Source organism: Schistocerca americana, chromosome 1 (genome assembly GCF_021461395.2).
Source record: "Schistocerca americana isolate TAMUIC-IGC-003095 chromosome 1, iqSchAmer2.1, whole genome shotgun sequence".
NCBI lineage: Eukaryota > Metazoa > Arthropoda > Insecta > Orthoptera > Acrididae > Schistocerca > Schistocerca americana.
In genome coordinates, this window is record NC_060119.1 from 555,768,272 (window position 1) to 555,794,228 (window position 25,957).

General features: G+C 43.4%; 1 protein-coding gene across 3 annotated transcripts in view; it reads left to right on the forward strand.

Moving 5' to 3' along the window:
• LOC124606240 (trafficking kinesin-binding protein milt) overlaps positions 1–25,957 on the forward strand; it is a 363,542-nt gene that overhangs the window by 204,788 nt on the left and 132,797 nt on the right. The window contains exon 1 of one of the 3 annotated variants that reach the window (XM_047138223.1): positions 16,226–17,453. The exons of the other annotated variants lie outside the window; for them this stretch is intronic. Within the exon in view, the coding sequence (XP_046994179.1) occupies positions 17,345–17,453 (109 nt within the window). The 5' untranslated portion in view covers positions 16,226–17,344. Of the gene's footprint in view, positions 1–16,225; positions 17,454–25,957 lie in introns of those variants that run through there. 3 annotated transcript variants of the gene reach the window in all.

A 25,957-nucleotide genomic window follows, 5' to 3' on the forward strand; every position in this document is an offset into this window, starting at 1 on the left:
TGGGGTGCCTAACAATAACGATAGTACAGAAACTTGTTCAGTTTTGTCAAAACTGTTCATAACAGGATTTTTAGATATTATCACCGGTCGTTCTAAGATTTACGAATGCTTTCGGCACCGAGCGCCAGTCAAAGTAGCCTACAGGATTGGGCACAATTTGTTATAATGTAGCATTCTAGAAGGTAGTTGTCAAACGCTACGCTTGTCAATCCTTGCGTGAACGTGTAACAACTTTCTGCCACCATTTTCTTGACTCCGTCCCACAAAGTTCGCAGCGTGGTCACTGATACACCCTGAAGCCACAACACCGTGTTGGTCGGTAGTCTAGTTGTCTGCAGTACAGCGTTCAAGTTGCTCCCTGCACATATCATAAAATCCACAGAAAATTCCGATATTTGCTCACTGCATAGAAGTTTGTTTACAACACGTCCAGAGTTCATTTCAATCACCAACGTGTTGAGAAGGCTAAATCAGAAAGTTTAAACCTGGATTAATCACATAAAGAAACAGTCGAGATTCATTCATTTCTCTTCGAAAAACACGTAACTACCATTCACTAACAAAACAAAGTTCATAGGAGACGATTTCTTCTATCTGTATCAGTTTCGGTGATGCACTGACACATATTTTCACTGGGTAATTTGTGCACAAAACTTACGTTAGATACATAGTATCTCTTCTAGACTTGTGCTTGCGATGACTCTCAATGCAATCTATGTTTTGGTAATTGTTCTCAGCTATTGGGGACCTATTATCCCCACATTCAGCCTCGTCACAAAACACACTACACTAAAGACAAGTTTCTTCTATGGCAGTTAAGTCCTCTCCTACTGATTCCTCCCCAACTCCAACTACCGCTCTGCCCTCTGGGATAACCATTGAAACAAACACTCATATCAGATTTCCACTGACGTCACAAAGAATTACGCAATGTTTGCATGTAGCATCAGAGCCCACAGGGAACTATTGATGATTCAGAATGAGATACGTAAACATTTGTATTAGCTTCTATCCCTTATGTCTTCGCTAATCAAATGTGGGTCCCAGGCTGCCCGTAGGACAATCCTATCGTCCATTATCGCTGACGCGTCAAGCCCTTCCTCCAGACAACGACCCATATTAGTGCCGATATACTGTCAATTTCCCCGCGTCATACGCCCAAGTGATAAATTGCCTCCGGTACACGCTTTTAATATAAGAAACTCTAAGGTCGACTTAAAACATTTATTAGGCTTCTGTGCATTGCAATGTGTCAGCCCCTATTCCAGTTCAAAGAGGCTAGCTTGTTTATTTTCGCCTTCATCCTAACTAACCTGTCACGCACCAGCAAAATACAGTAGTCTGGCGATAAAATTAAAATTTTCTTCTAATTTTGATAACTTTCGTGGATATATTGAACTTCAAAAAATTATTGTAGGCAAGAACTTCATGCAGACGACGTTTCCGGATTCCCATTCTCTCAGTTAAATTCTATGATCCGCCGATGCTAGCTTTTCTCACTTGACACGGCAACGATGGGAACAGGTGACAGGCGCGCCGCTTCCCACGGAGCCACTCTAGGTTGCTGTATGGGGGGGCTCCCAGACTCTGCTGTGTTCGCTTGAAACTTCTTTCCACCGGTAGTGAATATTGAGACAGTCACAGCAAAATTCACTGCCGTGTATCTCCTTGTAATATACTACAATATGGTAACGTTAATGTAGGCAACTGTGAAACTATGCCTGCTTCTCCATCGTGATGTGCGTTGTTACCAAAATTTAGGACAGTGTCAGGGGATGTTGATGGTGATCAATGTGCTGGATAGGGACTTTAAGCATGGCGGTGGGTGGGATGGAGACTTAATGCTTCGCTCCAAATACTATTAATGTTAGAAAGAGAGATGCAGGGAGCGCTGCAGACGTCCTGTAACAGACCAGATAACTGGACAATACCTTTGTAGTATGCACTCACGGTGATGAGGAACTGGTTGTCTTCTTGGTGCATCTCATTTGTGTTAACCCAAAGATACATTTTACGATGGAGAAAGAGAGCAACGATCAACTTAATTTTCTAGATGTATTTGTAATCAAACGGTTGGGCGGGACTCTAGACCATATGGTATGCGGGAAAGACACACACACGCCTCCACAAGGAACCAAACCATCTAGACAAAAGGGGGAGGTGTCATTAAAACTTTGGTGGACAGAGCCAACATAATCTGCGAGCTGGGATATTTGCGGGATGAATTAAATCGCTTACGATCGGCCTTCAAGAAAAATCGATACGTTGGTAGAGAGATTGAAAGAGCACTCCATCAAACGGCTGCCGTCTGGAAAAGTTTTCCTCCCGTTCATTAATAAAATTAAGGATCGCATCGGGAAGGTTTTTCCACGTATTGGCTCTAAACTATCCTTAGACCCATCAAGAGGATTAACGAATATGTAAGAATGGCAAAAGATGCACGGCACTCTTAACAACACAAAGTGTATAAAAATTCCGTGCACTTCCGGACAACCACGAAAAGAAGTGTCACAACACACGCATAGCCGAATACAAAAGAAACTGTCATCTGTGACATACCGAAAATCGGCCGTAGCAGAACATGTTTTTCGAGATGGAACCGCGAAATAAAATTGAGTGAGACGAGCGTTTTGGCAAGCACATCTTATTATAATGCAGTCATGTATAGAGAAGCAATAGAGATTCATAACACCACAATAATTTTAGTAGAAAAGAAGAAGATTTGGAGTTAGATAAAATATGGATGTCGACTTTGCGCCTACAGAATGACAATCGATGATTATTTTTAATCGAAAATGATGACGCCATTCAGAGATAGTCACACAGTCGGCATCACATGACTTATAGTGGTACTCTCTGTGCGCTCTATAATTGCGAGAGCACCTCAAGCCTTAGTGGCAGTAGCCGTATATGTCGGAAGATTTCTCCCACAGTTGGAGCCAAAACATCAGGAAGTACAGTAGTTTTATACATCGACCACGGCCACCCAGCCCGGAAGCTTTAACGGACGAAGACGCTGTCCGTCAAAGCCTACATTGTATGACCTCCATAATTAGCTTTGTTGAGCGCTCAAGCTGTCGTATAGACGGCGAATCTAAAAGACTTCAAAGCGAACTGCAGTTTGAAAAGTAAGGCGAAAATGTTGGTTCCACGACAAAGAAAATCCTCCAGTTTTAATGAAACCCCCACTAACACCATACCATTTTGTGGGGTGAACGTTAGAGAAAAGCTGGTACGTCTTTTAAATGAATGTGGAACGCAACGTCGATTTGTTACCTCGCTTTAGCCCCATAAACAGCCCATCATGTAACTAACTCAGCGTTCATTCCTTTGAATAAAAAGATTTAGAGTGACACGGTAACTTCCCGTTAGCTGCTCCTGTTATTTCCGTGATATAATAACGGTTATACGTGAAGCGCGTGCCAAGAACTGTGCCCTTGTGTCGGGTGAAAGTGCCAGCCGCACAGTGAGCGACCGCGCTGGCGCCCGGCCACCGGCGCTGCAGCCCAGTCGTGACGCCAGCAAATGCCAGCCACCCACCCACGCACTCCCCCGCTTCCTGCGCCTAGACCAGCCGCGCCGCGCCGTGCCGTGCTGCGCCGCGAATGCCGATCCTGCGGTGTGCTGTGGGCCGTCTCGCACCTCTCCAGTATGCGACGGCGCCCACCGCCAGTGCTCCGTCTCGCGCTCGCAAAGTGCCGCAGTCTCTGGGGGATACTTGCTGAAAACGTCACGACGTTTTCATTTTCTCTTCTTATTTTCTACGTGAGATGTTTTGACCAGGCACTGCCCCTGCTGTGAAGCTATTTTCAAACAATAACAAATGAGTCAATCACGCTAAAGATATCATTAGGAAATTGGCTTGCAATTCTTGGGTTGCAGATGGATCCACAGTGCAAACTGCAGCAACGTAAATTGTCTTCACCACTGCAGAGTGCTATGCTACGGTCTGGCAAGGAAGTCAGTATACCAACAAGATGGACATGCAGCTCCACAAAGTTATGTGTACAATCACCGATACATTAAGGGCTACTGCGATACCGCGGCTGTCCGTCTCCAATGACATAGCTTCACCAAAGTTAAGACGACAGAAACAATGTTACAGCATGGGCAAAATACTGCAGATAATCCACGCGAAACATGTATCCATTCAGGATGAAGTAATGAGTTTGCTAAACACACGGTTGGAATCGCGGAAGCCAATATGGAGCAATAGCTGTGTAAGAGCACATAACACCGTTAACCGAATAGAGGCGTGGAAGAAGAACTGGGGAAATAGAGTAATCATAATCTTATTTTCGATCCCTCGGAAGCAATGCAGTGGGTTGAATTTCCCAAGAAAAACTGGAGTAAGCTCAACCGTATCCGAAACGGTCACACAAGTTGTAAGGCAATACTTTATAAGTGGGGCTTACAGGTAGCCGAAGTTGTTACTGTGAGGCACCTGGGTAGATACCGGATATCATAAAAGTGTGCTCTGTGAGAAAATACGGTGGATCAGCTGAATACTCTCTTGAAGCCACACCTTATGCTCTGAAGTGGGTACAAGATCTGGACATCTACATGTAGTCAAAAACTAATTTCGTATACTACACACCTTTTTTCTGTGTGTTTGGTATGTCACACTTGTTACATCCTTAATTTTCCCTTATATTTGTTGTACATTTCTATGCTTTTCTATTATTGTATTAATGTTGGTGTGTGCTGCTGCTGTCATATCCATCCGATTTCGTTAAAATAAAAAGTTTGAGTCGCACGCGTAATGTAGCTGAGTTTAATGTTTTCAGTTGAAAGCACAGTTTTTGGCTATCCCTAAAAAATACCAACAGAATTCAGCATACATTGCGACAAATCAGGAGAAATAGTTATAATCACATGCACGAACTATAAAAGTTAACATTATTTGATCATTTCCCTAATATTCGCACCAGTTTTGCATGGAAATGGCAAAAACGCAAAATTTTTTTACCTTGTTTTACCTTGTTAAAATGGCTGCATTTACATTATACTGTCAAAAGTTGTCGTTTCCACGTAATTTCTCGCCTTGTCGCTTAAATCAAATTATGATGTCCATACTCATAACGTTTAAAATGGCATGGAGACATGTGACATTACATTTTGTCCTTGCGTAAAACGAAAATCTAATCTTACGGAATTCCAGAGCAGAATTTTAGCAAGCTATTTGTTTTCCGGTTTAGTTTCTTTCGACGGAAGTCTTCTTTGTGTAATTGCCACTACAATCTACAGAACATGAATCCTGAACTAAAGACTAAGGGCCGATTCTGTAAAGCATTTAACCTTAGGTTAAGACAGAAAATAACCTTAGATCAAGCTTAACCTGGAAATTAAACGTTTATCCTGGATCATATCGCCGTGAAGTCGGATCATCTTTGACTGCCGAAAATTAGCGATTCAAAGTCAGGTTCAGCTGTAATCGTCATTTTATAGTGTAGTAGCACTACGATTCATCGCTTTTGTTTTTAGCGGATACCAGTCGAAATAATAAAGTTATTAACACTAAAAAGGCAAGTAAATATATGACTACGTCGTTCCCACGCCGCTGATGCTCAAAATACTTTTTTTTCGTTCTGGAAGGTTAAGTTAAGGAACTTACCGGGTACCTTGTGTACTTCATGATCAATCTCGTAACATCTCTTGAGAGACGAGTCGTAATTTATGCGATTAGTTCAAAGGCATTATTTAGGCACTTAGCATCAGAGTAAGAAAAGGAAAATTCGAAATATTTGCAATGAACAGTTAAGTATGGGAATTTTGACAGCAACCAATAACGATTCAACATCACTTACATACATTTTCTCTTCCGGCTCGGATAGCAGTAACTATATAATCCGCATTAAATTTTTAATTACCGAATACGTCCTTTAACTGCTATGACAGTTCCACGTGCGTTGATAAATAGAACACAAGCAAGTATGTTGAAATAAACTAACTACATTAATCTACGTCGTTAATTTCGTGGCTCAGAGGTTGCGTTGTGGACTGCAGTGCAGAAGTTCTTATGTTCTATTTGTTACTATTTTCTCTACCTTATTGGTTGTAAAGGTAATTATGACAACATTACTATGCTATTCCATACCATACCATACCATACCATACCCTCCGTCATCCGAGTGTTCTGGATCACTGTTGGGCAAAATTATGTGTGCAGTAACCTACGCGACGTGAATTACATTGTTTCCTTTCGTTTACTTTACAAATATTTGGGCATTCAAATGTGTCCACAGAGAGCGACAGTGACGAGATCCAACGAGTTTCCGCATGTTGCGTGGAAGGATGAACCCACTCTTGGAGTTACATAAAAAGTCATTTAAGCTGAGGTTTCGTTTGGAGCAGTTGCAACTATGGGTTAAGAACTATCGAATGAAACCAACCACTGACTGCAATGTGCATGTTGCTGTTAAACTTAAGATTTTGTGCCACAGGAATCTTTCAAATAGTGGTTGGTTATTTCTTTAAAGTAGACATGGCCGGCCGGAGTGGCCGAGCTGTTCTAGGCGCTGCAGTCTGGAACCGCGCGACTTCATCTGTGTTTTTACTTTTTTAATTTTTTTCCCCTCAATTAGATCTTTATACTAGCCCATCACAGTACACAGTCTCCAGCAGCAAATCCTTCTCGTATTGAGAGAAGCTTGACGATCGGTTTTTTTTTTTTCTGTACGTGCTCCCACAGTTAAAGCACACCTTCGATAATAAATACTGCCCATCGACTATGTACGATAAATATCGGCAGTTGAAGCGCGATAAACGTGCCGATAGCCGATTTTCGCCGTGTTGCCAAACATGTTACATGCTACCTAAGATCAATTCTGAACCTGCTTCGGTGGCTCCAAAAGTACAGCGTTATACAATAGAGCTGAGTCCTGAACATAGTTCAGTTTCTTATCTAATGGTAAATTTGACCTGTAGTCACTGATGCTTATACAATCTACCCTAAGTGTTTGACTTCTTTACGTATTTTAGCGAAGACAATAGAGTATTACAGTTTGTAGTTTGTCTTAATAACGGTTCAGGTAAAATACCAGTTTGAGATTTTTTTTAAAATTTGATGAGTGTTTCAATCTTGTGGTATATTGCCGAAGCAGCAAACTCGTACGAAGTAGATGCCTCAGTTGTAACTTTCTCCTAAGTATATTGCTCTCGACAGTATTTTAGTGGTCATGTGCAATGTGACGTATGTTTTGATGGGAATCTTAATCTTCAAATGGCGCTACCTGGCCAGTCAGTGACAGATTAATCCACGACGGAAATATAGCTTCTTATCACATTTCAGGAATAAACCGTCCCATCTCCGTTGCTGTTGCCGTCCTGGCTATCGATCCGCAGATCAAGGCCACGATATAAGATAATGCGCAGCAACGTTATTCATTATCACTATTCAGAACTGGAAACAGACGTACCTGTTCAAAAATGTGCGACACACAATAAAATCACTGTTTACCTTGGGTTCGAGAAGGAAAAATAGATGATAAAATGTTGCTGCAGAAATGCTCCTAATGTGTTCGTGTGTTTAACTTTTTGTGTTGCAGCAGACAATATTAGAGAGAATATACCGATCGAGGAGGCGTAACAGTTAAGGCATTAGACATTCGGGAGCAGCACAATGCAAATCTACATTGGGCCATCGCTATTTACGTTTTCTGTTGTTTCCCGAAGTCGATTGAGCCGAATGTCTGGATGGTTCCTTCAGAGGAGACACGCCCGATATCTTCTCCATTTTCCTCCAACCCGAACTTGTGCTCTGTTTTTCAAGCGCTAATTGTCTTCCACCTTCCACCGTTTAACATTTTATCTGCCTAGCCTTATTCGTGCTGTAAATCATAGAGGACCGTCGTTACACAATTTTTCCATCTTTATGTCGAGAGAGAGAGAGAGAGAGAGTGTGAGAGAGGGGGGGGAAGACTGTAAATTGATAATGTTTCTTACATAACTACTGGTTTCTTCGCAGTCTCTGCTTCTTCTTCTTTTCTAATAATACTGTGCTTAGTCTTGCACTGTTACACATTGTCTAGCGTTTCACTATGAGTAGCGTGTAACGCTATGCGGCCATTGGAACTCCAGTACAATTCTTGAGGAGTCCTGAGGATCACCGGTGCTCAATATTTCGTTGTTGATGTTAAGATAACGCTGATTAATCTTCATAACCGTGTGTGTGTGTGTGTGTGTGTGTGTGTGTGTGTGTGTGTGTGTGTGTGTGTGTGAACGGAAATTTCAAGTTTATTGGTGCGAGTCGCTTATGTTCATCAATCCCGTCTACATTGTGTGGAATTAAATGTTTTTCTCGAAGAATTACGAACGCACTCTATGACCAGAACAGTTGACTATTGTTTCATAGAACCAGTTTCAAAGCGTAAGTAAATCAACTATTGCTCGCTGATCGTCGGCAACAGACACTTAGTACTTGTTGTTCCTTATCTGTTACGCCATCCTGTGTACGCAACTACGTATGGACTGTGGTATTCCCCCCCTCCCGTGTATGTAGTTCATGTATATTATCACTGGTATTTGGAATTTACTCCCCGCAGCTCACTGCGCAGCGCAAATTCAATTCTTCAAAATATTTGGAGTTTGCCTCGCACATTTGTGTCAGCCGTTTTGCGACGGAGGAAAACATGGCGAGGAGAGGCGTCAGAGAGACTGTACCAGGAACTGATGGTGCAGCTGTCGCCACCTGCCTGGGGAAACTGGCCGTAATTCCCAGACGCGGCGGTTGTGGCCTATTACACACCATCGCGCGCGGTTCACTAATTTGTCCTGCACACTTGTAGAGGGCGTTATCCACCGGGCAGCTAGCGTCAGTGCAGGCTCTAATCCGTTGCGACGTCGATTGCCGCTTGTCACGTAACGCTGTTAGCACCCATCGAGTAGTTTGCTCAACTCCCTCCCCACCAGTGTCTCCGCAGCTTCCAGTCCTGTGCTGTTGTCAGATAAGCAGCTGAGTGGACGGGCTGATTGATCTCTTTTTAAGTGAACTAACGCGATATACTGCACAAAGCAAAAGTGCAGGAATCCGATAACCTTGGAATGAACTATCAGCAATACTTTACAGACGCGAGCATTTGCTTCAACTTAACATGGGACACACGTCATCGAGCAAAACAATTATAAGAATAATTATTGATAGGAAAACAGATGACAGAAATAGATAGGGTACAATATATAGAATGGCAATACCTGCAGAAGTGTTTCTCAAAAAGAAAAAGTTGTTAACGTTGACTGTAAGTCTTAATTCATACGATGAAGGCTTTCCGGCCGGTATGTGTGTTCTGGGTGGATTTTGTTTTTATGAGCATTGAGCTGTACTCAAAGGGATATTTCTGTGCCTAGCGTTTCGTCTCCTAATGCTGGCGAAATTATCAGAGACTATAAGACTCAGATAGCAGTTTCAGCTTAACGTTCATCAAAGTCTTAACACCTATCCACGCAACGGTCGGGTCGTGACGTCATCGCTCCTTTGCCTAAATCGCAGTCGCGCTAACGTGTTGGGTAGGGTGTAATGCGGAAGAATTGACACACTGTTTGCTATTATGGTCTGTAAGGCCAGGTTCTCATTCACGTGAGCAAAAATTAGGCAGAGTTTGAAAATTTTTTTGAGACAATGAAAGGATCTGTTTGGGAAGTATCATTGATCACACTTAGAACTTCATTTTCGATTTTCATTAAAAATATGGCGCCCGTAATTATGGTTTGATCAAGGGCCCGCGAGTTTGCAGTGCGCAGACTGCGTGTGGGATAGACCCTTAGGAGTTACCTGAAATCAAAAATGGATAACATCAATCGGCACTACATTAAGTTTATGGGAACTTACACCTAACCACATTGAAGTAACCTTAAATTTAACTACACGGTGCTAACTCGAGCTTTGAGTTCGATTTTTGAGGGTTGTTTCACACTTTATGGCTTTCGAAAAATAATCAATATTAACAAATTTTGTGTATTATAAGCTCCCAAGAAAAATGTTTTCTTTTCGATGGTCGAAGGTAGAAGTTGATAGGTTTAACTGTTTTTATTTTATGCTGCACAAAGTTTTGAAATATCGTTTCTAGAGAAAAACTTGTTTAAACTTTAGGGAAAACTTTTTATGTATTTTTGATGTCGCTGAACACATTTTCAAAATGGCTAATCCAATAAGGCGGACCAAAAATTATGTTTTGACCAAAATTTGACCCAAATAAGTGTTTTCGTTACTTACGTTTAGTTTCAATTCCTCTAACTCTGCCCTGGAGGGCAGTTTTGTCGTTTTTCTTGAAGAGAAAAGACGATCTGATTGAGCTGGATATTGTGCATTCGGCAGCCTGCACACGTTGTTGCACAAATTGTTCGTCAGCTTTTTCTTGAAATATGGTTGCACGCATATTATAAATCATTTTGCGAACGTGCATCACGGCACAAGTTTTCTACCTGAGCCGTGCGTCTTCGGCTGAGAACGTCCCACGGCGGCCGTGGCAGTGCTTCGAACAATGGGCTGTAGAATCTTTTGTAACGCACTGATTAAAAAACCTTTTCGTCCGAAGATACTATACACACATACCTTTTAGAAAATGCAATAAAACAGTCGAATTTTCTACCGTTTTGAGTAAGAACCTGACTTTAAGCCCGATGTTAATGCTTCTTTTTGTACTGCCCATAATCCCCTGTCAGCATGTGCAAGGGATTTTATATCCTCCTCCTGTGAGGAGCGGCAATCGTAGGTCCTTTGCGGTGTTCACATATTCGCGCACCTGTCTTGTTGGTCTACACACTGTGTCGTCTTAGCATTCTGCTGATGCAGTCTGTCACGGCTTTTACGAGTAGCTGGCCGGTGTGGCCGAGCGGTTCTTGGCGCTTCAGTCTGGAACCGCGCGACCGCTACGTCGCAGGTTCGAATCCTGACTCGGGCATGGATGTGTGTGCTGTCCTTAGGTTAGTTAGGTTTAAGTAGTTCTAAGTTCTAGGGGACTGGTGACCTCAGATGTTAAGTCCCATAGTGCTCAGAGCCATTTGAACAATTTTTGCACGCGATGTGATACGTAATTTCAATTCTGGGAGCAGTGCTTCGTGCATTACAGTATCTTTACTCCTTATCGCATAATTAACACTGGTTAGAAGAAACGTGAGCAGTTCTGGTGACGTTCTACGATAACTGAAAGAACTTCGTGGGTCTTCGATTATAAATTATTTCAGCAAGGATGCTGAGTAACCCAGATGACGTCGGTTCTTCATCCAGTCACGAATCGAAACACGTTTCTTATTTTTTTCTTATGCAGCGATTCCACTCAACTAGATTTAACTCCATCATAATTCGTGCGACGTGCAGCTGTCAAAACTTTCATTTCAGAGAACGACTCAAGAGACCCTCAAAACGACGAAACTGAAGTGTGTACTGGCGGCGCCGTCTCTGCAGTCAGACATGAAACCATTTGCGTGCAGCTCATTCCACCCAACGAATGGCGCAACCCATTGTCGTCGTGTAAACTAGCCTTAACTTTCCTTGATTTTATTTGCCTGCTTTAACTGCACACAGCTCTTGTATCCATCTTTAGAACAATCATTTTAACTCTTGTAACAACGTCTTAGGTTTAGTCAAAATTTCAGCTGTCGTTGAAATTATTTCATTAAATCTAAATTAAACCATAGACGCAAAAGTCTAGTCGCCCACACCTCATCAAAGAATTTCAGACACGTAAGTAAAGAGATATGAATTTAATTTGTTCGAGATTTTGAGTTTTGCCCTGAAGACATTTTTTCAACAACTCTCTTTCACAGAACTTGGAATGCCTGGTTAAAGCATGTCATCGGTAACAAGAGGTTAGTAATGGACAGTCATATGTACCAAGTGCACAGTTTTGTTTTCTGATACTAGCCCCATACCCCACCCCAGACCCGGCCAGGCAATGGAAGATCATGTTTAGCATAGACAAAATTCTTACGTGGGGAAATTACTGCCTGCGCGGAACACTCTTCGGTTCGTACTGCTTTGTTTGTGCCTTCTAGCTCTTATGTGTGGCCCAATTGTAAAACAGTAATATTTGCGATGCTCAACCGTTAATAGGATCGCCGGCGGAAGACCGGTTACAGCCGGCAGATCCCTTTAGCAGCGGCCACCGGAAAGAAAGCTTGGCTCTCCGCAGCCCGCCCGGCCTGTCGCGTCCTGGGGAAGAAGGCCCCATCATGACTGTGGACTTTCCTCGCTCGGCACGAAGAGAAACCAGCCGCTGCACGGTTTCACTCTTTATTTCCAGGAAGCACCACTCGCCAGCTACAAAATATCAATACACCATCTGGGCCAGCACCAGCACACCTTCCCCATCAAGAACGTTTACCATTATTTTGTCGAACCGACACTGAAATCAGACATTTTCCGAGCTCCTTTTTACAAATACCATACAACTGTACCAAAATTATCTTTATCAGCACCTCGAGATATTTCAAGATAAACGCATCAACTGTCGGAAGTGAAAATATGCAGAATAGTGTGCTGTGTACATAAAACATAGTCAGTTCTGCACATTCTCACTTCTAACTATTGATAATGGGTTTAATCACAAAAATGTCTTGGTGTTGGTAAATGGAATATTGGTGTAGTTATGTGTATTCATGAAAATAGGTGATCGCTTGTCGAAAATGATACTGATTTAAACAGGAAACGGCCGATTTCCATCCCTGCCGTGCCTCCTTACGCCCATCCTCTCTCCCTCCCCCTCCATCTCCACGTGTGTCTTTAACAGAGAGTGGTTTTTATTGGCGGAGGGGGTGAGTCAACGGCTATTATCTTCGCACGCTCGCAAAGCATGTATAGAATTTTATTTTATTCCAGATAAATCATTATTTACCGGAAGATAATGTAGTTTGTTGGGCGTAAAGGTTAACGCTCACCGGGTTAGCGTCTGAGGCAGACCTGGAGCCAGATTAAACACTGTTGGCGTAGTAATACCAACTACCCGAAGCTTTACGTTTTGAATATTAGTCTTGAAGGCAAATACGGAGTTGTTTGTGTGGTTTGTGCACGACACCCCTCCCCCCAAGTATAAATAATGGTTTAGCGACAAGAGCTTCTTCCCGTTAAGAAACGTAATAATTGTTAATCCAAGGTAAGCAAGTACTGTCACGTTTGAGCTTTCTTTTCAAATTACCGCAGGACTTACAAGACTTCCTCTATCATTCACTTTGTGACCTTTCTCATAAAATCCAGCTATATTATACTAATTTATTGCGAGCGCGCGCACACACACACACACACACACACACACACACACACACACACACACTCACTCACACTATCTGTCCCAGTTAGCTTGATGAAAAAAAATTTTCTCAACGTTACTCCAGCCGAACTTCGAAGCAGTGTGATGACTGGCAACGCAGTAGAAAATAACTGTATTGACGTAACTGGAGGAACAGCTTATCTCTTGTGGCACTAAACACAACAGATAATATCCAAAAGTTTCCGGAGTACAGTTGTTGAAGTTGTTCCGCGCCATCATCTTCAAACGTTTCTGCCAATTTTGAACTGAATGTTGTTAGTTTACGTTTGTCATATTCCGCTTGAATCTTCACGACTGGACGAAATCTTCGCGCCTGGAACCTGGTTTTTTATGTTGATAGTAGAGGAAAAACTCACACGAAACTAAAGAACTGTCATTTTGTGCTTACTAAAAAATTCCTGGACAATATAGACCGTTTGCGGTCGTGCATTGTCATTGTAGAGTACCCAGTCGTTCGTATGCCATTTCTGTTGTTTTCTCCTGATGTCTTCAAAACACCTAAAAACGTCGCGTTTAATCTTCTTACTGACCATCTGACTAGGAGGATCAATAGAGAGAAAAAAATTTAACGATTACTTAATTATGTCTTGAATCGTTGAGGTTTTTATGGATGAGGTGAAGGACTCTTCCATAACGACGATGTGCATAGTTGTGGGATCACAGCTAAAAGCCCAACCATCGGCCCCAGTGACAACCTTCAAAGAAGGTTTTAGTCGTTGTGAAGCACTAATTTGTTACCTGCAGACTTTCACGGGATGGTGCTTCCGATCCCCCAGAAGCAATCGTCGCACAAACTTCGCAACAATCCTCCTCATATTAAATTCTTCCAACATAATAAATTCTTATGTACCATACGTAACTTATTCCTAAAGTGTTTGTGGCCTATTTACTAAATTGGAGGATCAGCTACCTTACTTTCTGAACGTTTTCTGGAGTGATGCCAGTTGACGACCGGAACGGTCATCATTGGTCGATGGTTGCCTCTTTGGGTAACAACCCGTTAGTAAGTCTGTATCTGACCTAAAGCGTTAGCTCTAAAAGCTTGCGTCAACAGTGGCTTGCGTTTCTGCTGTGAATTTGACACGTTAAAAACAGTTTTATACGGAGACGCTGCTCGTACCAGAACGACATGCTTTGGAATTACGACCATGGAAATATGCTCACAGATAGGTAACCAAACCACTCAGTTCGCAAGCGCTTGCCGCAGTGATTCAACAAGAATACATAGGGAAACACCGTCCGAAATTTCTGTGTGCAATTTACTCGTGATAATTCGAAGTTCAAGGGGCCCAAAAAAGGTTAGAACATTGTAGGCTTTGATTTAACGCGAGTTGGACTGATCGAGGTGGAATAGGGGAAAAGTCGAAATGAGTGTGACTTAGGTTTAAGTAGTTCTAAGTTCTAGGGGACTGGTGACCTCAGAAGTTAAGTCCCATAGTGCTCAGAGCTATTTGAACCATTTTTTTTTTTTTTGTAGGTTTAAGTAACATAAATATTTCTTTATAAAGGGAAGCATGAAATAACAAATAAAACTCAAAATAAGTTAATTTATAGTAGATTTATTATTTTTATTTTTTTGACACTTCGAACTGAAGGCAGGCGCATGTTAATATATTAAAATTTTTCAGTTTCATTCGTTTTTACCACGCAGAACGAACTATGTCATGAATGATCGCATTTTCTCTATAAAATCTTCTTAAAATCGAAGTCGCGTATGTGTGTTTTTCTTTTTTTTTTAAATGAACCCTTTGATGCCAAGACTGGCAGCGAATGACTTAAGCTTTTTTTAAGGATACATTGACAGCCATTTCATCGATATTCTTCTTGCCGTATCTGCTACCTCCTTCCTTATGATAGTTACCAGAAATCTTATCTTTCTACATCATGATTGTCGATGGCATGGTTGACGGAATCCCGAAAGCTTTCGCCAAATCGTGTTTAGGGTTTTTAAAAGTCTTTGAGTCAAACGTCTGGAGATGATATGTCACGTCACGGGGAACAACTTTTGTTAAGAGACAAAGCGTTCATTTCTGTAGTTATGATGCCTCTGAGAGGCAGCGGAGTGAAGGCACCCTGCTGCGTGTGTATGCTGTTGTGTCGGCGCCTATAATCCAGTCGTCTGTCTGATATGAAAGACGGTAGGCCCAGCAAAATTGAAGTTACTGATTCGTTCATAAAATAATATCTTTCTGCGCTTGGAGTCACTCACTCTCAACCTTTTCTCGCTGAAAATCACTCTTTCAATTTACTTGGTTAAGTCGTATGCAGTACACATGCTTATCAGACCATGCTAGTTCGACTAAATCTCGTCGTCCCAGGACCAGCAAATACTAAAGGACGGCGAACATCCCTAAGACGCAACAGTGAACATTTCAAACCTAATAACGGGATCTATCATGCCGAGACGTTTGATGTAAAGACTTTGAAACACCCTATAGTTCACATTCCTCGGGTTCAGTGACCCGTTCCTTTTCTACCAAAGTCGAACACCCGTACTTCTTGTGTCGTAGGCACTGACTATTAGCAATGCGGTCTGTCACGATGATCGCTTCATTGTATGGAATGCATAAAAACCCACAGCATTTTGTCAGAGGACTTGGCAATTATTTCGATAGAGCGCGATTTGAATTAGCAAGCAACTGCTCTCGTAACCATTAGCGCACAACGTTATAATTTCAATAACTTTCGGGGAAATGCTTGTAGAATGAGAGGGGGAGGGGGGACGACTGTCGGGAAGAGAAGCACGTGCGAGGAAGGCATGCCCGGAAACGGGACGTTAGAGCGACAGTGGCGAGCACGTGGCGCCGGGGGGAGGGGCGCCCTCTGACCGCACTGGCTGCTCGCCAGCCAGGCGCGCCAGTCGCACGCTGGCCGCAGCGCGAGTAACACTCCCGTATCGCATTCGTCTGCAGCTCACACCACCACCACCACCACCACCACCACCTCGTTTCGAGCCCGTGCTGCTGCCGCCAGGACGCCAGTCTCTGCGCACTGACATTCGCCGACTGCGGTAATCGGCGGCGGGCGCCGCTACCACCGACCCGTGCAGGGGTTGACTGGACGGTCACGTGACTCGTCCTGTTCGATACTGACCTCGATTCGTCGATCTGTCAGGGTGTGACGACCGCGCCTTCTTCGAGACCTCGAGAAGCAAAGTTGTGTTCCATTTCCGCAGCACAGTGCTATTCCTTGCTCCAGATAACTGCTGTTCAGTGTCTCGTTTTGCGTGTGCGAAGTTCAAAGCACCGTGTTATCATTTCACGCGCGTTAGTGATAAACCGCTTTTGCTCACGTCTGCTCAGATAAAAAAAAAAATTGCCAGTACTTAACTGTGTACATCGTAGCATTTTACGAGAACGGAAATGCGCAAGACGCTGCCTCCAGTTTCGTAACGATTGCTTGAACGGATGTGGAATGTAAACGTACATGACAGTAGTGGTCGTTCGTTGGCATTGGTTAATAAAAGCAGAGTAAATGTCTGCCATGTAAATAACACCAGATGTGTCACTCGAGAAACAAGTGGTGTATGTTATGTGGTTGTGCCAGCTTTAATTGCGTTGTGTCGTTACACAGCAGTGAATTGCATATAGTGCGTGTCCCACTGTGTTCACGTCCCATAAAATGCGCCGTCGTGGCAATAACTCCGAGCCTCAACGACTGCAATACGTGGTGATAACACGCCAACGGGAAATTTGGTACGCGGCACAACGCTTCTTTGCGGAACGTCACAGCAGTCTCGAGATAACACCAGTCCGCCTCCTGCCCGCCCACAAGTGAACTCAAGATCTGTCCCGCCTTCGCGAACTGCAGTTGGGCTGTGTTCGTATCGGTGATCGCGAAAATGTCGTGTGTTGGACGCTGCAATCTGTTGCGGACGCGCGAGAGGACAACACCGCACGCGGCGTCTTAAGTGCGGTTATCAGTGACGGCGTGCAACTATCACGCCATCCGCGATACAGGTACGTGATATCGAACAGCAACAAGCCGGACCTGAGCGGAGACCTGTCATTTCCGCCGGTCATAAGGTGGTGAGTGATTCAGACGTGCGCGACGCCCCACTGGCCGGGAGGCGATGCGCGGATATGGAGCACAGCGATTCCGGCCAGAAACCAGGCTTCGTCTTCCACGCCTACCGCCACTGCCAGGGATGCCAGGCCATAAAATGTTACCTCGACTCGCAGCCAGCTGGGGGTATGTACTCTGCCTGCACATCCCGCTCCTCGTTATCAGACGGCGGATGATGCATCGTATCATGATCATCCGTTTTCTTTCCTATTCCATTCTAGTTTTGACTAAGGAAAATAACTGTATGCCTCTGTATGTGCCTTAATCTCTCGCACGTCTGCATCCATACCCTTTTAAGGCATTTCGCTAAGCGACCTTATGGTATGTAGCAGAGGGTACTTGTATAAGATTGTCGTCATCCCTCTCTCTCTCTCTTTTTATTTTATATATATATATATATATATATATATATATATATATATATATATATATATATATATATATATATATATATATATTCTTTAATGGGTTTGGAAACGCGAAGAAAGATTGTTGGTAAGCCTCCTTGTGAGTCCTAACCAATCTAATTTTGCCTCAATGCCTTTCCGCGAACTAGACGTAGTGGGAAGCAATGTATCATCTCCGTTGGCGCTTTCGCCCTTACCAAACGATCTTTTGATCAGAAGCGGTGCTCTTCTCTTTGCATCTTTTCTATTTCTTATGTGAATCTTTTCTGTTGCAGATCCCATACTAACGAGCATTATAAAAGTATCGGTCGAACAGCAGTTTTGAAAGCTATTTCATTCGTGGGTGGACTACGCCTCCTGAGGATCCACCCAGTAAATCTTGCGGTTTGTTTTAAGTTGTCGTTCCACAACAAATGGCCGCGTATGCATTTTCTCTGATACATATTTAATGGATGAGATTGCTTGCAGTCATTCTTCAACAGTCACATACATAATGAGTCTTTCCGCATATTTATGTGCGACAAGTTACATTTTTGTTATGTTGCGGGGTGAGCTGACAATCTCTCCACCGAGCATCGATCTGCTAAAGCTCTTCCCGCATTTCGCTACAATTTTGTAGCAATGGTTTCTCTGTATGCAATAGCGTATCTTACTGTCAAGATCGTTACGCGAGATACACGATGGTGACAGCACAGCTATTGCACAGTCTCGATTTTTTTATTTTTAGTTCATCAGGGTCACTTCGCAATTCGTATGTGGGAGGAGGTAATATGTTGTCCAACTGTTCCTAGAAAATACTGTCTTGAAATTTTAATACTTAACGTCGCCCTGATGCATAACGCCTCTCTTGTAGCTTCTGCTACTGGAGTTTTTTAAGAGTATCTGTAACGCTCTTGCGCCGCTCTTCGTTGGATCTTCTCTCTTTTTATCAGTCCTGCCTGGTAAGTGTCCCAGATCGACGAACAGTACTTGAGAATCGGTCGGACAAGCACATTGTAAGTCACTTCTTTCGTGAATGAGTTACATTTCCTTAAGATTCTTCCTACGAGTCTCATTCTGGCGTCTGCTTTTCCTATTTGATCTATGTCGTCATTTCACTCAAGGTCGCTCTGGATAGCTACTCCTAGATATTTTACTTTGTATACTGCTTCCAGCGATTTGCCGTCACTAGTGTAGTTGTACAGTAATGGATTTCTTTGCGTGAGTATGCGCAATATGTTACATTTATCTGCATCATTTGCGAACAGACTTAAAAAAGCTTCCTCGCTTTCAACTAATAACCTAGATCATTTTTATACATTGTGAGCGGTAACAGTCGTATCACACTTTCTTGGGGCACTCCGGAAATAACCTTTACGGAAATAACCTTTACATGTGTAGATTTTGTTCCGCTAAGAGCTACAAGTTGAGTTACATCTGCAAAGAACTGCTGAATCCAGTCCCAAACCCGGTCCCGTACTCAGTGTAAGTTCGTATTTATTTATTTTCATTAAACAGCAGTGCGGGACGATATCAAATGCCTTCTTGAAGTCAAGCAACACGGCGTCGACCTGAACGCCGTTGTGTACAGCACTGTGGATCTCATGGAGGATCAGAGTGAGCTGAGATTCTCTGTTTGGGGAATGGTATATCCATTTTTATAGAGGAAGTTTTTATTCTGCAAGAACCATCATAATCCTTGAGCATAAAACATGTTACACAATTCTGCAACACATTGACGTCAGTGATATAGTCCTGTAATTATTCATAAAATGTTCAAATGTGTGTGAAATCTTATGGGACTTAACTGCTAAGGTCATCAGTCCCTAAACTTACACACTACTTAACCTAAATTATCCTAAGAACAAACACACACACCCATGCCGGAGGGAGGACTCGAACTTCCGCCAGGACCAGCCGCACAGTCCAGGACTGCAGCGCCAAGGCCGCTCGGCCAATCCCGCGCGGCCCTGTAATTATTTACAGCTGTCCTACAACCCTTCTTGAAAACAGGAATGACCTGTGCTTTGTTACAGTCGTTGCTCCAGCGTTCTTTGATAAAGTACCGCTAGAAAGAGTATAAGTTGTGTCGCATAATTTTTGTAGAATCTGTTGTTTGCTATACGTCGTCTATGTATAAAACGACCTGTTATTCCTGAATGCGTGCAGTTTCTTTTGAGAGAAGCGTGTTTTCCTTCTGTAAAGCATTCCAGGGGAGAAGGAGAACTGACTGGAATTTCCTCTCTGTTTTGTTTATAAGAGTGTGTTATCCAGTGGCAGCAGCTTGACAGTTTTGGCTAGTTTGCTCATTTACGATAATCGCGTCACTGTAGCGACTTGCGTCCAACAATCCCAGAGCCATCACGACAGCTGGTCTTGGCCGTGTTTCGCCGTCTGACACTAGATGTCTTTGGATACGTGGTGGTTTTTCCTTTTCTTCCTATAGGGCATTCGTCGTACCAATCATGTCGCTTGAGTTTGGTTCGGTTGATTTGGAGTGTCAACACCCTGGCACGAATATAGGTATCACTGAAGTAAAATCCGAGATAGACCGTCTGCTCGACATCGTTAAGTGGAGTATCAACAGTTTTGTGGCGAATCTTATTGCCCGGCAGAAGGTTTCATTTAAATCGTATTCGTAGTTACATTACTAATACCAGTTTCATTAAAATTCTTACGAGCCCACTCATTTATCAAACTGCCTAGCTTTCGTCGATTGTTGCTCGTTCCCAAGCAGGCCTGTACCTTTATTCTTCTCAGCTTGCCTTAGGTGCACGTTTTGTACGAGGGTGAGTCAAATGAAAACCTTAAATATTTTTTTAAATATTATTTATTGTGCAGAAGTGGTACAAAGCTGTATTACTTTTCAACATAATCTCCCCCACGCTCAATGAAAGTCCTCCAGCGCTTACAAAGTGCATAAGTTCCTTTGGAAAAAAATTCTTTTGGTAGTCCACGCAACCATTCATGCACCGCGTGGCGTACCTCTTCATTAGAACGGAACTTCTTTCCTCCCATTGCGTCTTTGAGTGGTCCAAACACATGGAAATCACTTGGGGCAAGGTCTGGTGAGTATGGCGGATGAGGAAGACACTCAAAATGCAGGTCTGTGATTGTTGCAACTGTTGTACGGGTAGTGTGGGGCCTTGCATTGCCATGTTGCAAAAGGACACCTGCTGTCAGCAGTCCACGTCGCTTTGATTTGATTGCAAGCCGCAGATGATTTTTTAGGAGATCTGTGTATGATACACTGTTGACAGTGGTCCCTCTAGGCATGTAATGCTCCAAAATGACGCCTTTTCCGTCCCAAAAGAGAGTCAGCATAACCTTCCCTGCTGAAGGTTCAGTTCGAAACTTCTTTGGTTTTGGTGATGAGGAATAGTGCCATTCCTAGTTCGCTCTCTTCGTTTCCGGTTGGTGGAAGTGAACCCAGGTTTCGTCCCCAGTAACGATTCTTGCAAGGAAGCCATCACCTTCCCTTTCAAAGCGCCGAAGCAGTTCTTCACAAGCATCAACACGTCGTTCTCTCATTTCAGGAGTCAGCTGCCGTGGCACCCATCTTGCAGACACTTTGCGAAACTGGAGCACATCATGCACAATGTGGTGTGCTAACCCGTGACTAATCTGTAAACATGCTGCAATGTCATTCAGTGTCACTCGGCGGTTTTCCTTCACTATGGCTTCAACTGCTGCAATGTTCTGTGGAGTCACAACTCATTGTGCCTGACCTGGACGAGGAGCATCTTCCACTGAAGTCACACCATTTGCGAACTTCCTACTCCATTCGTAGACTTGCTGCTGTGACAAACATGCATCACCGTACTGAACCTTCATTCGCCGATGAATTTCAATGGGTTTCACACCTTCACTACGCAAAAACAGAATAACAGAACGCTGTTCTTCCCTGGTGCAAGTCGCAAGTGGGACGGCCATCTTTATACTGATATTGCGACGGTATGTGTGCATCTGCATTATTCTGCACGCAGTTTGTAGCACGCTTACCAACTTAAAGGATAACGGTGCGAAATTTCGATTTGTTATTACAAATTTAAGGTTTTCATTTTTCTCACCCTCGTATGAATATAGCGTCCAATGTATTCTCTGCATTACAAGTGATTTTCGCGCCGCAAGTGTCCCATCAAAATCTCTGGTTGCTTTGCCTGTATCAGCACACTTATACTCTTTTACTTTGAACGCTGAAAAAGGTAAAGTAGCTGCCAGCACTTAACTGCAATACCCTTTCCAAGTAGTCCGCTGTGTGTGAGGAGTGGTTCTAACTGGATATACAGTTCAGTCGGCGAACTCTGCGAGGCGGACACCAGAACAAGGGTGACGCCCTGGTGCGCTATCCGGGTGATCGCTGGGCGTTGTCCAGGTGTCTCCCTCACAAGACCCCCCCCCCAGGCGTTCACGCTCGCTGCTTCATTACCGGCGAGTGGTCGACCGGCAGAGCCCTTGGCCGCTCATTAATCAGCTGCCTTCCTTCTTTCATTAAGAGAGCTACTGCAGGCGTTTCAGTACCAAGAGCTTTGCTCATCCGCACCGCCAGACAACGCCCTTACATCGTTATGAGGGCCGTACCGAGGGGATGGCGGGAGCAGAGGGGCACAAAGACTGACTGAAAACTAGACAGCTTAAGAATTAACCGGGACAGGTATTCGTATGCCTGTGAGGAGGAGCCTTTTTCCTCAGCCCGCAAGAGTAAGCGCTCATTGTTATCACAGTGTCATTTCTACAGTGCCGTTTCTTCCAAGTATCTTCATAAACGAACAACTGCCACCGAAAATACGTCCATCACTAACACGCTCTATGTGGCAGCAGTAGTCTTGTTTCACACAGCTCGCCCGTCTTCAACGATTCAGTTCTTGGCGCTACTTCTCAATGATAGGCATTTCACAATCTAAGAAATGGGGCACAATAATCTGTATCCTTACCATAAACAAAAAGTTCATCATCTATATCCGGGAGATCCTGCCTTTCGCTTGGAGTTATGCACCCCTGGTTAAATACTAATTGGCGGTTACACAAATACTTTTTTACTGATCAGACGCAGTTTACTGGAGATGGTATAAACAATTTACATAACGAGCACGTATGGTCTGAAGCAAACCCACATGCAACAGTGCAACGCAATTTCCAGCAGCGATTTAACATAAATGTATGTAGTGCTATAATCAACACACACTTTATTGGACCATTCATTTTTCCTGGACGGCTAACTGGCGAGACGTCCTTACAAATCCTTCAAGAAGAAATGCCCCGCTTGCACGAAGATGTTCCACTTGCTACGCCATTGCAAATGTATTTTCAACATGATGGTGTGCCTCTACATTTCACCAACGCCGTTATTACACATTTAAATGAACATTTTCCCCAGAAATGTATTAGTCGTGGTGCTACACGTCTGTGGTCACCCAGGCCGCCAGATCGCCCAAATTTAGCACCAATGGATTTTTGTGTATGGGGATGGATGAAAGACATAGTTTACGAGGACAAAGTCAATGCACGTGAGAGATTACTTGCTCGCATTATGAATGCGATACACGAAATTCAAAACAACCCTGTGAAACTGAAACGAGCAACAATATCTGTTCATACACGTGCAGCTAAATGCATTGATCTCAGTGGAGACATTTTTGAACATTTATTGTGAATGTTTTGTGAAATTATATATACAGTGTACAACTTCCTTAACACTTAGCTTTTGTTTTTTCCTGTTTAACATGAATTCACGTGTGCTGTGGTATTAATAAAAGCAGATTATCCGACACATTCATACAGTTTTAGTTAACGTTATTACCAACATTCTTTCAAAATTAAATTCTCTAAAACTTCCGTTGAAAACTTTGTGCAATGTCTGAAATTTAAAAGACAAACTCGGCAGCCATGTAGTTAATAAATTAAAAATTTTACGGAATTACGCCTTTGCTTCTCTGAATGTTCTGGAAGACTGCTGCAGATACACACGTCTGGGACACGTTTTATTAGATTCACCAGATCAATAACACAAAATAATGGAAATCGCGCTTTACTTTTACCTCGTACGATTTTGCGATGGCTTCATATCAGCGAAGTTGCTAAATTTTAGGCAATATCTTTTTTTAGCCGCAACTCCGTAACTAAACATTTTCGGGCCTATTTTTATGTGAAATATCTTCTTTACTTCTACTTGTAGAATAATATATTAAAATATTTGCATATCTTCGTAAATCACCCTATATGTTGAATCCTCGCACAAACAAACATATGTTGTGCCATTGATCAGCGGTTGCTTTGCTAAAGCATCTTTCGTCGTAACACCTGACTTATATGCACACTAAAGTGATAAAAGTGACGGGATACCTCCTAATATTGTGTCGGACCTCCTTTTGGCCGTCGGAATGCAGCAGCTCGACGTGGCATGAATTCAACAAGTCGTCGGAGTCCCGTGCAGAAATGTTGAGACATAGCGCCTCTGTAGCTGCCATAATCGCGAAAATGTTGCTGGTGCAGAATTTCGTGCGCGAACTGACCTCTCGATTATGTCCCACAAATATTCGATGGGATTCATGTCGGGCGATCTAGGTGGCCAAATCTTACGCTCGAATTGCCCAGAATGTTCTTCAAACCAATCGCGAACACTTGTGGCCCCTTAACATGGCACATTGGCATCCATAAAAATTCAATCGTTCTTTGGGAACATGAAGTTCATGAATGGCTGCAGATGGTCTCCGAACATAACCATTTCCAGTCAATGATCGTTTCATTTGGACAGAGGACCCAGTCCAGTCCATGTAAACAGAGCCCACACCACTCTGGAGCCACCACTAGTTCGCGTAGTGTCTTGTTGAAAGCTTTGCTCCATGGCTTTGCGGGATCTGCGCCGCACTCGAATCCTACCATCAGCTCTTACCAACAGAAATCGGGACTCATCTGATCAGGCCACTGTTTTCCAGTCGTTTAGGGTCTAACCGATGTGGTCACGAACCCAGGAGAGGCGCTGCTGGCGGTGTCGTGCTGCTAGCAAAGGCTCGCGTCGGTCGTCTGCTCCCATAGTCCATTAACGCAATTTTCTCCGCACTGTCCTAATATATGCTTTCATTGTTCTTTCCATATTGATTTCTGCGGTTATTTTACGCAGTGTTCCATGTCTCTCAGCCCTGACAACTCTACGCAGAAGCCAGTGCTCTCGGTCGGTAAGTGAAGGCCGTCGGCTACTGCGTTGTCCGTGATGAGAGCTGTTCTCGGCACACTCTTGACGCTGTTGATCTCGAAATATTAAATTCCCCAACGATTTCTGCTTCTAGCTACAACTACCATTCCGTGTTCAAATTCTGTTAATTCCCGTCGTGCGGCCATAATCACATCGGAAACAATTTCACATGAATCACCTGACAGCTCTGCCAATGGTTGCCGTTCTGTATCTTGTGTACGCAATACTACCGCCATATCGCTATCCCATCACCTCAGTACATACACATATGCGCCTCCATTGATTTCTGTCCTGTTATGGCTTTTCTCTCTCCACTGCATCCCACATTACCCGTCTCGTCTTCAGATCTTTATTACTTAGTCTGCCCATCTCATCAAAGGCCTGGCACCTCTATCTTCAGAAGTTGACGTGGAGTTCGTGTCGGGTGCATTCACTTCACATGACCTAAGCACTTCAGTCTCACAGCACTCTTTCTTTCCTCCGCGGTCAAGGTCCCCTGCAGGTCTGTCCTTACATATTTGTCCCTGACTCTGTCTCTTTGGTTTTTTGAAGAGCTGACCTAAGAAGCTCCTCTCTTACTTATGACTCAGGTCTCCAGAATTAGCTAATGGCATTGTTAATGCTTAAGCCATGTAGTCTTGCATCAAACCTCGTTGGATAATCTATTTCACTGTACTTAATTTTCTTTATACTTACTTAAGAAAATTTAATATAAAAATTGCAGAGTTTTGTGTGTGTGGGGTGGGGGTGGGGTGGGGGGCACTGTTGATGGGTCGGTATTGACACGGTTTTGGCCATGTCTTAGAACTTGACGAGACTAAATGTTACTCGGCTGGCACATGAAATTAATAAGTCCTGTCCTCATTCTCGGCCGCTTATGAGGTTTAATGGTTAGCGTCGCTGGCTATTAACTCTGAGTTTCCGTGTTCGAATCCCGTGACCACCTCAGATTTTTCTGATGTAGTACGGTCTGAAACGGGGTTCACTCAACCTCATGATGCCTAAGGAGAAGCCGCTTGAGTAAATAAGCAACGAAACTGACAAACAAGGTG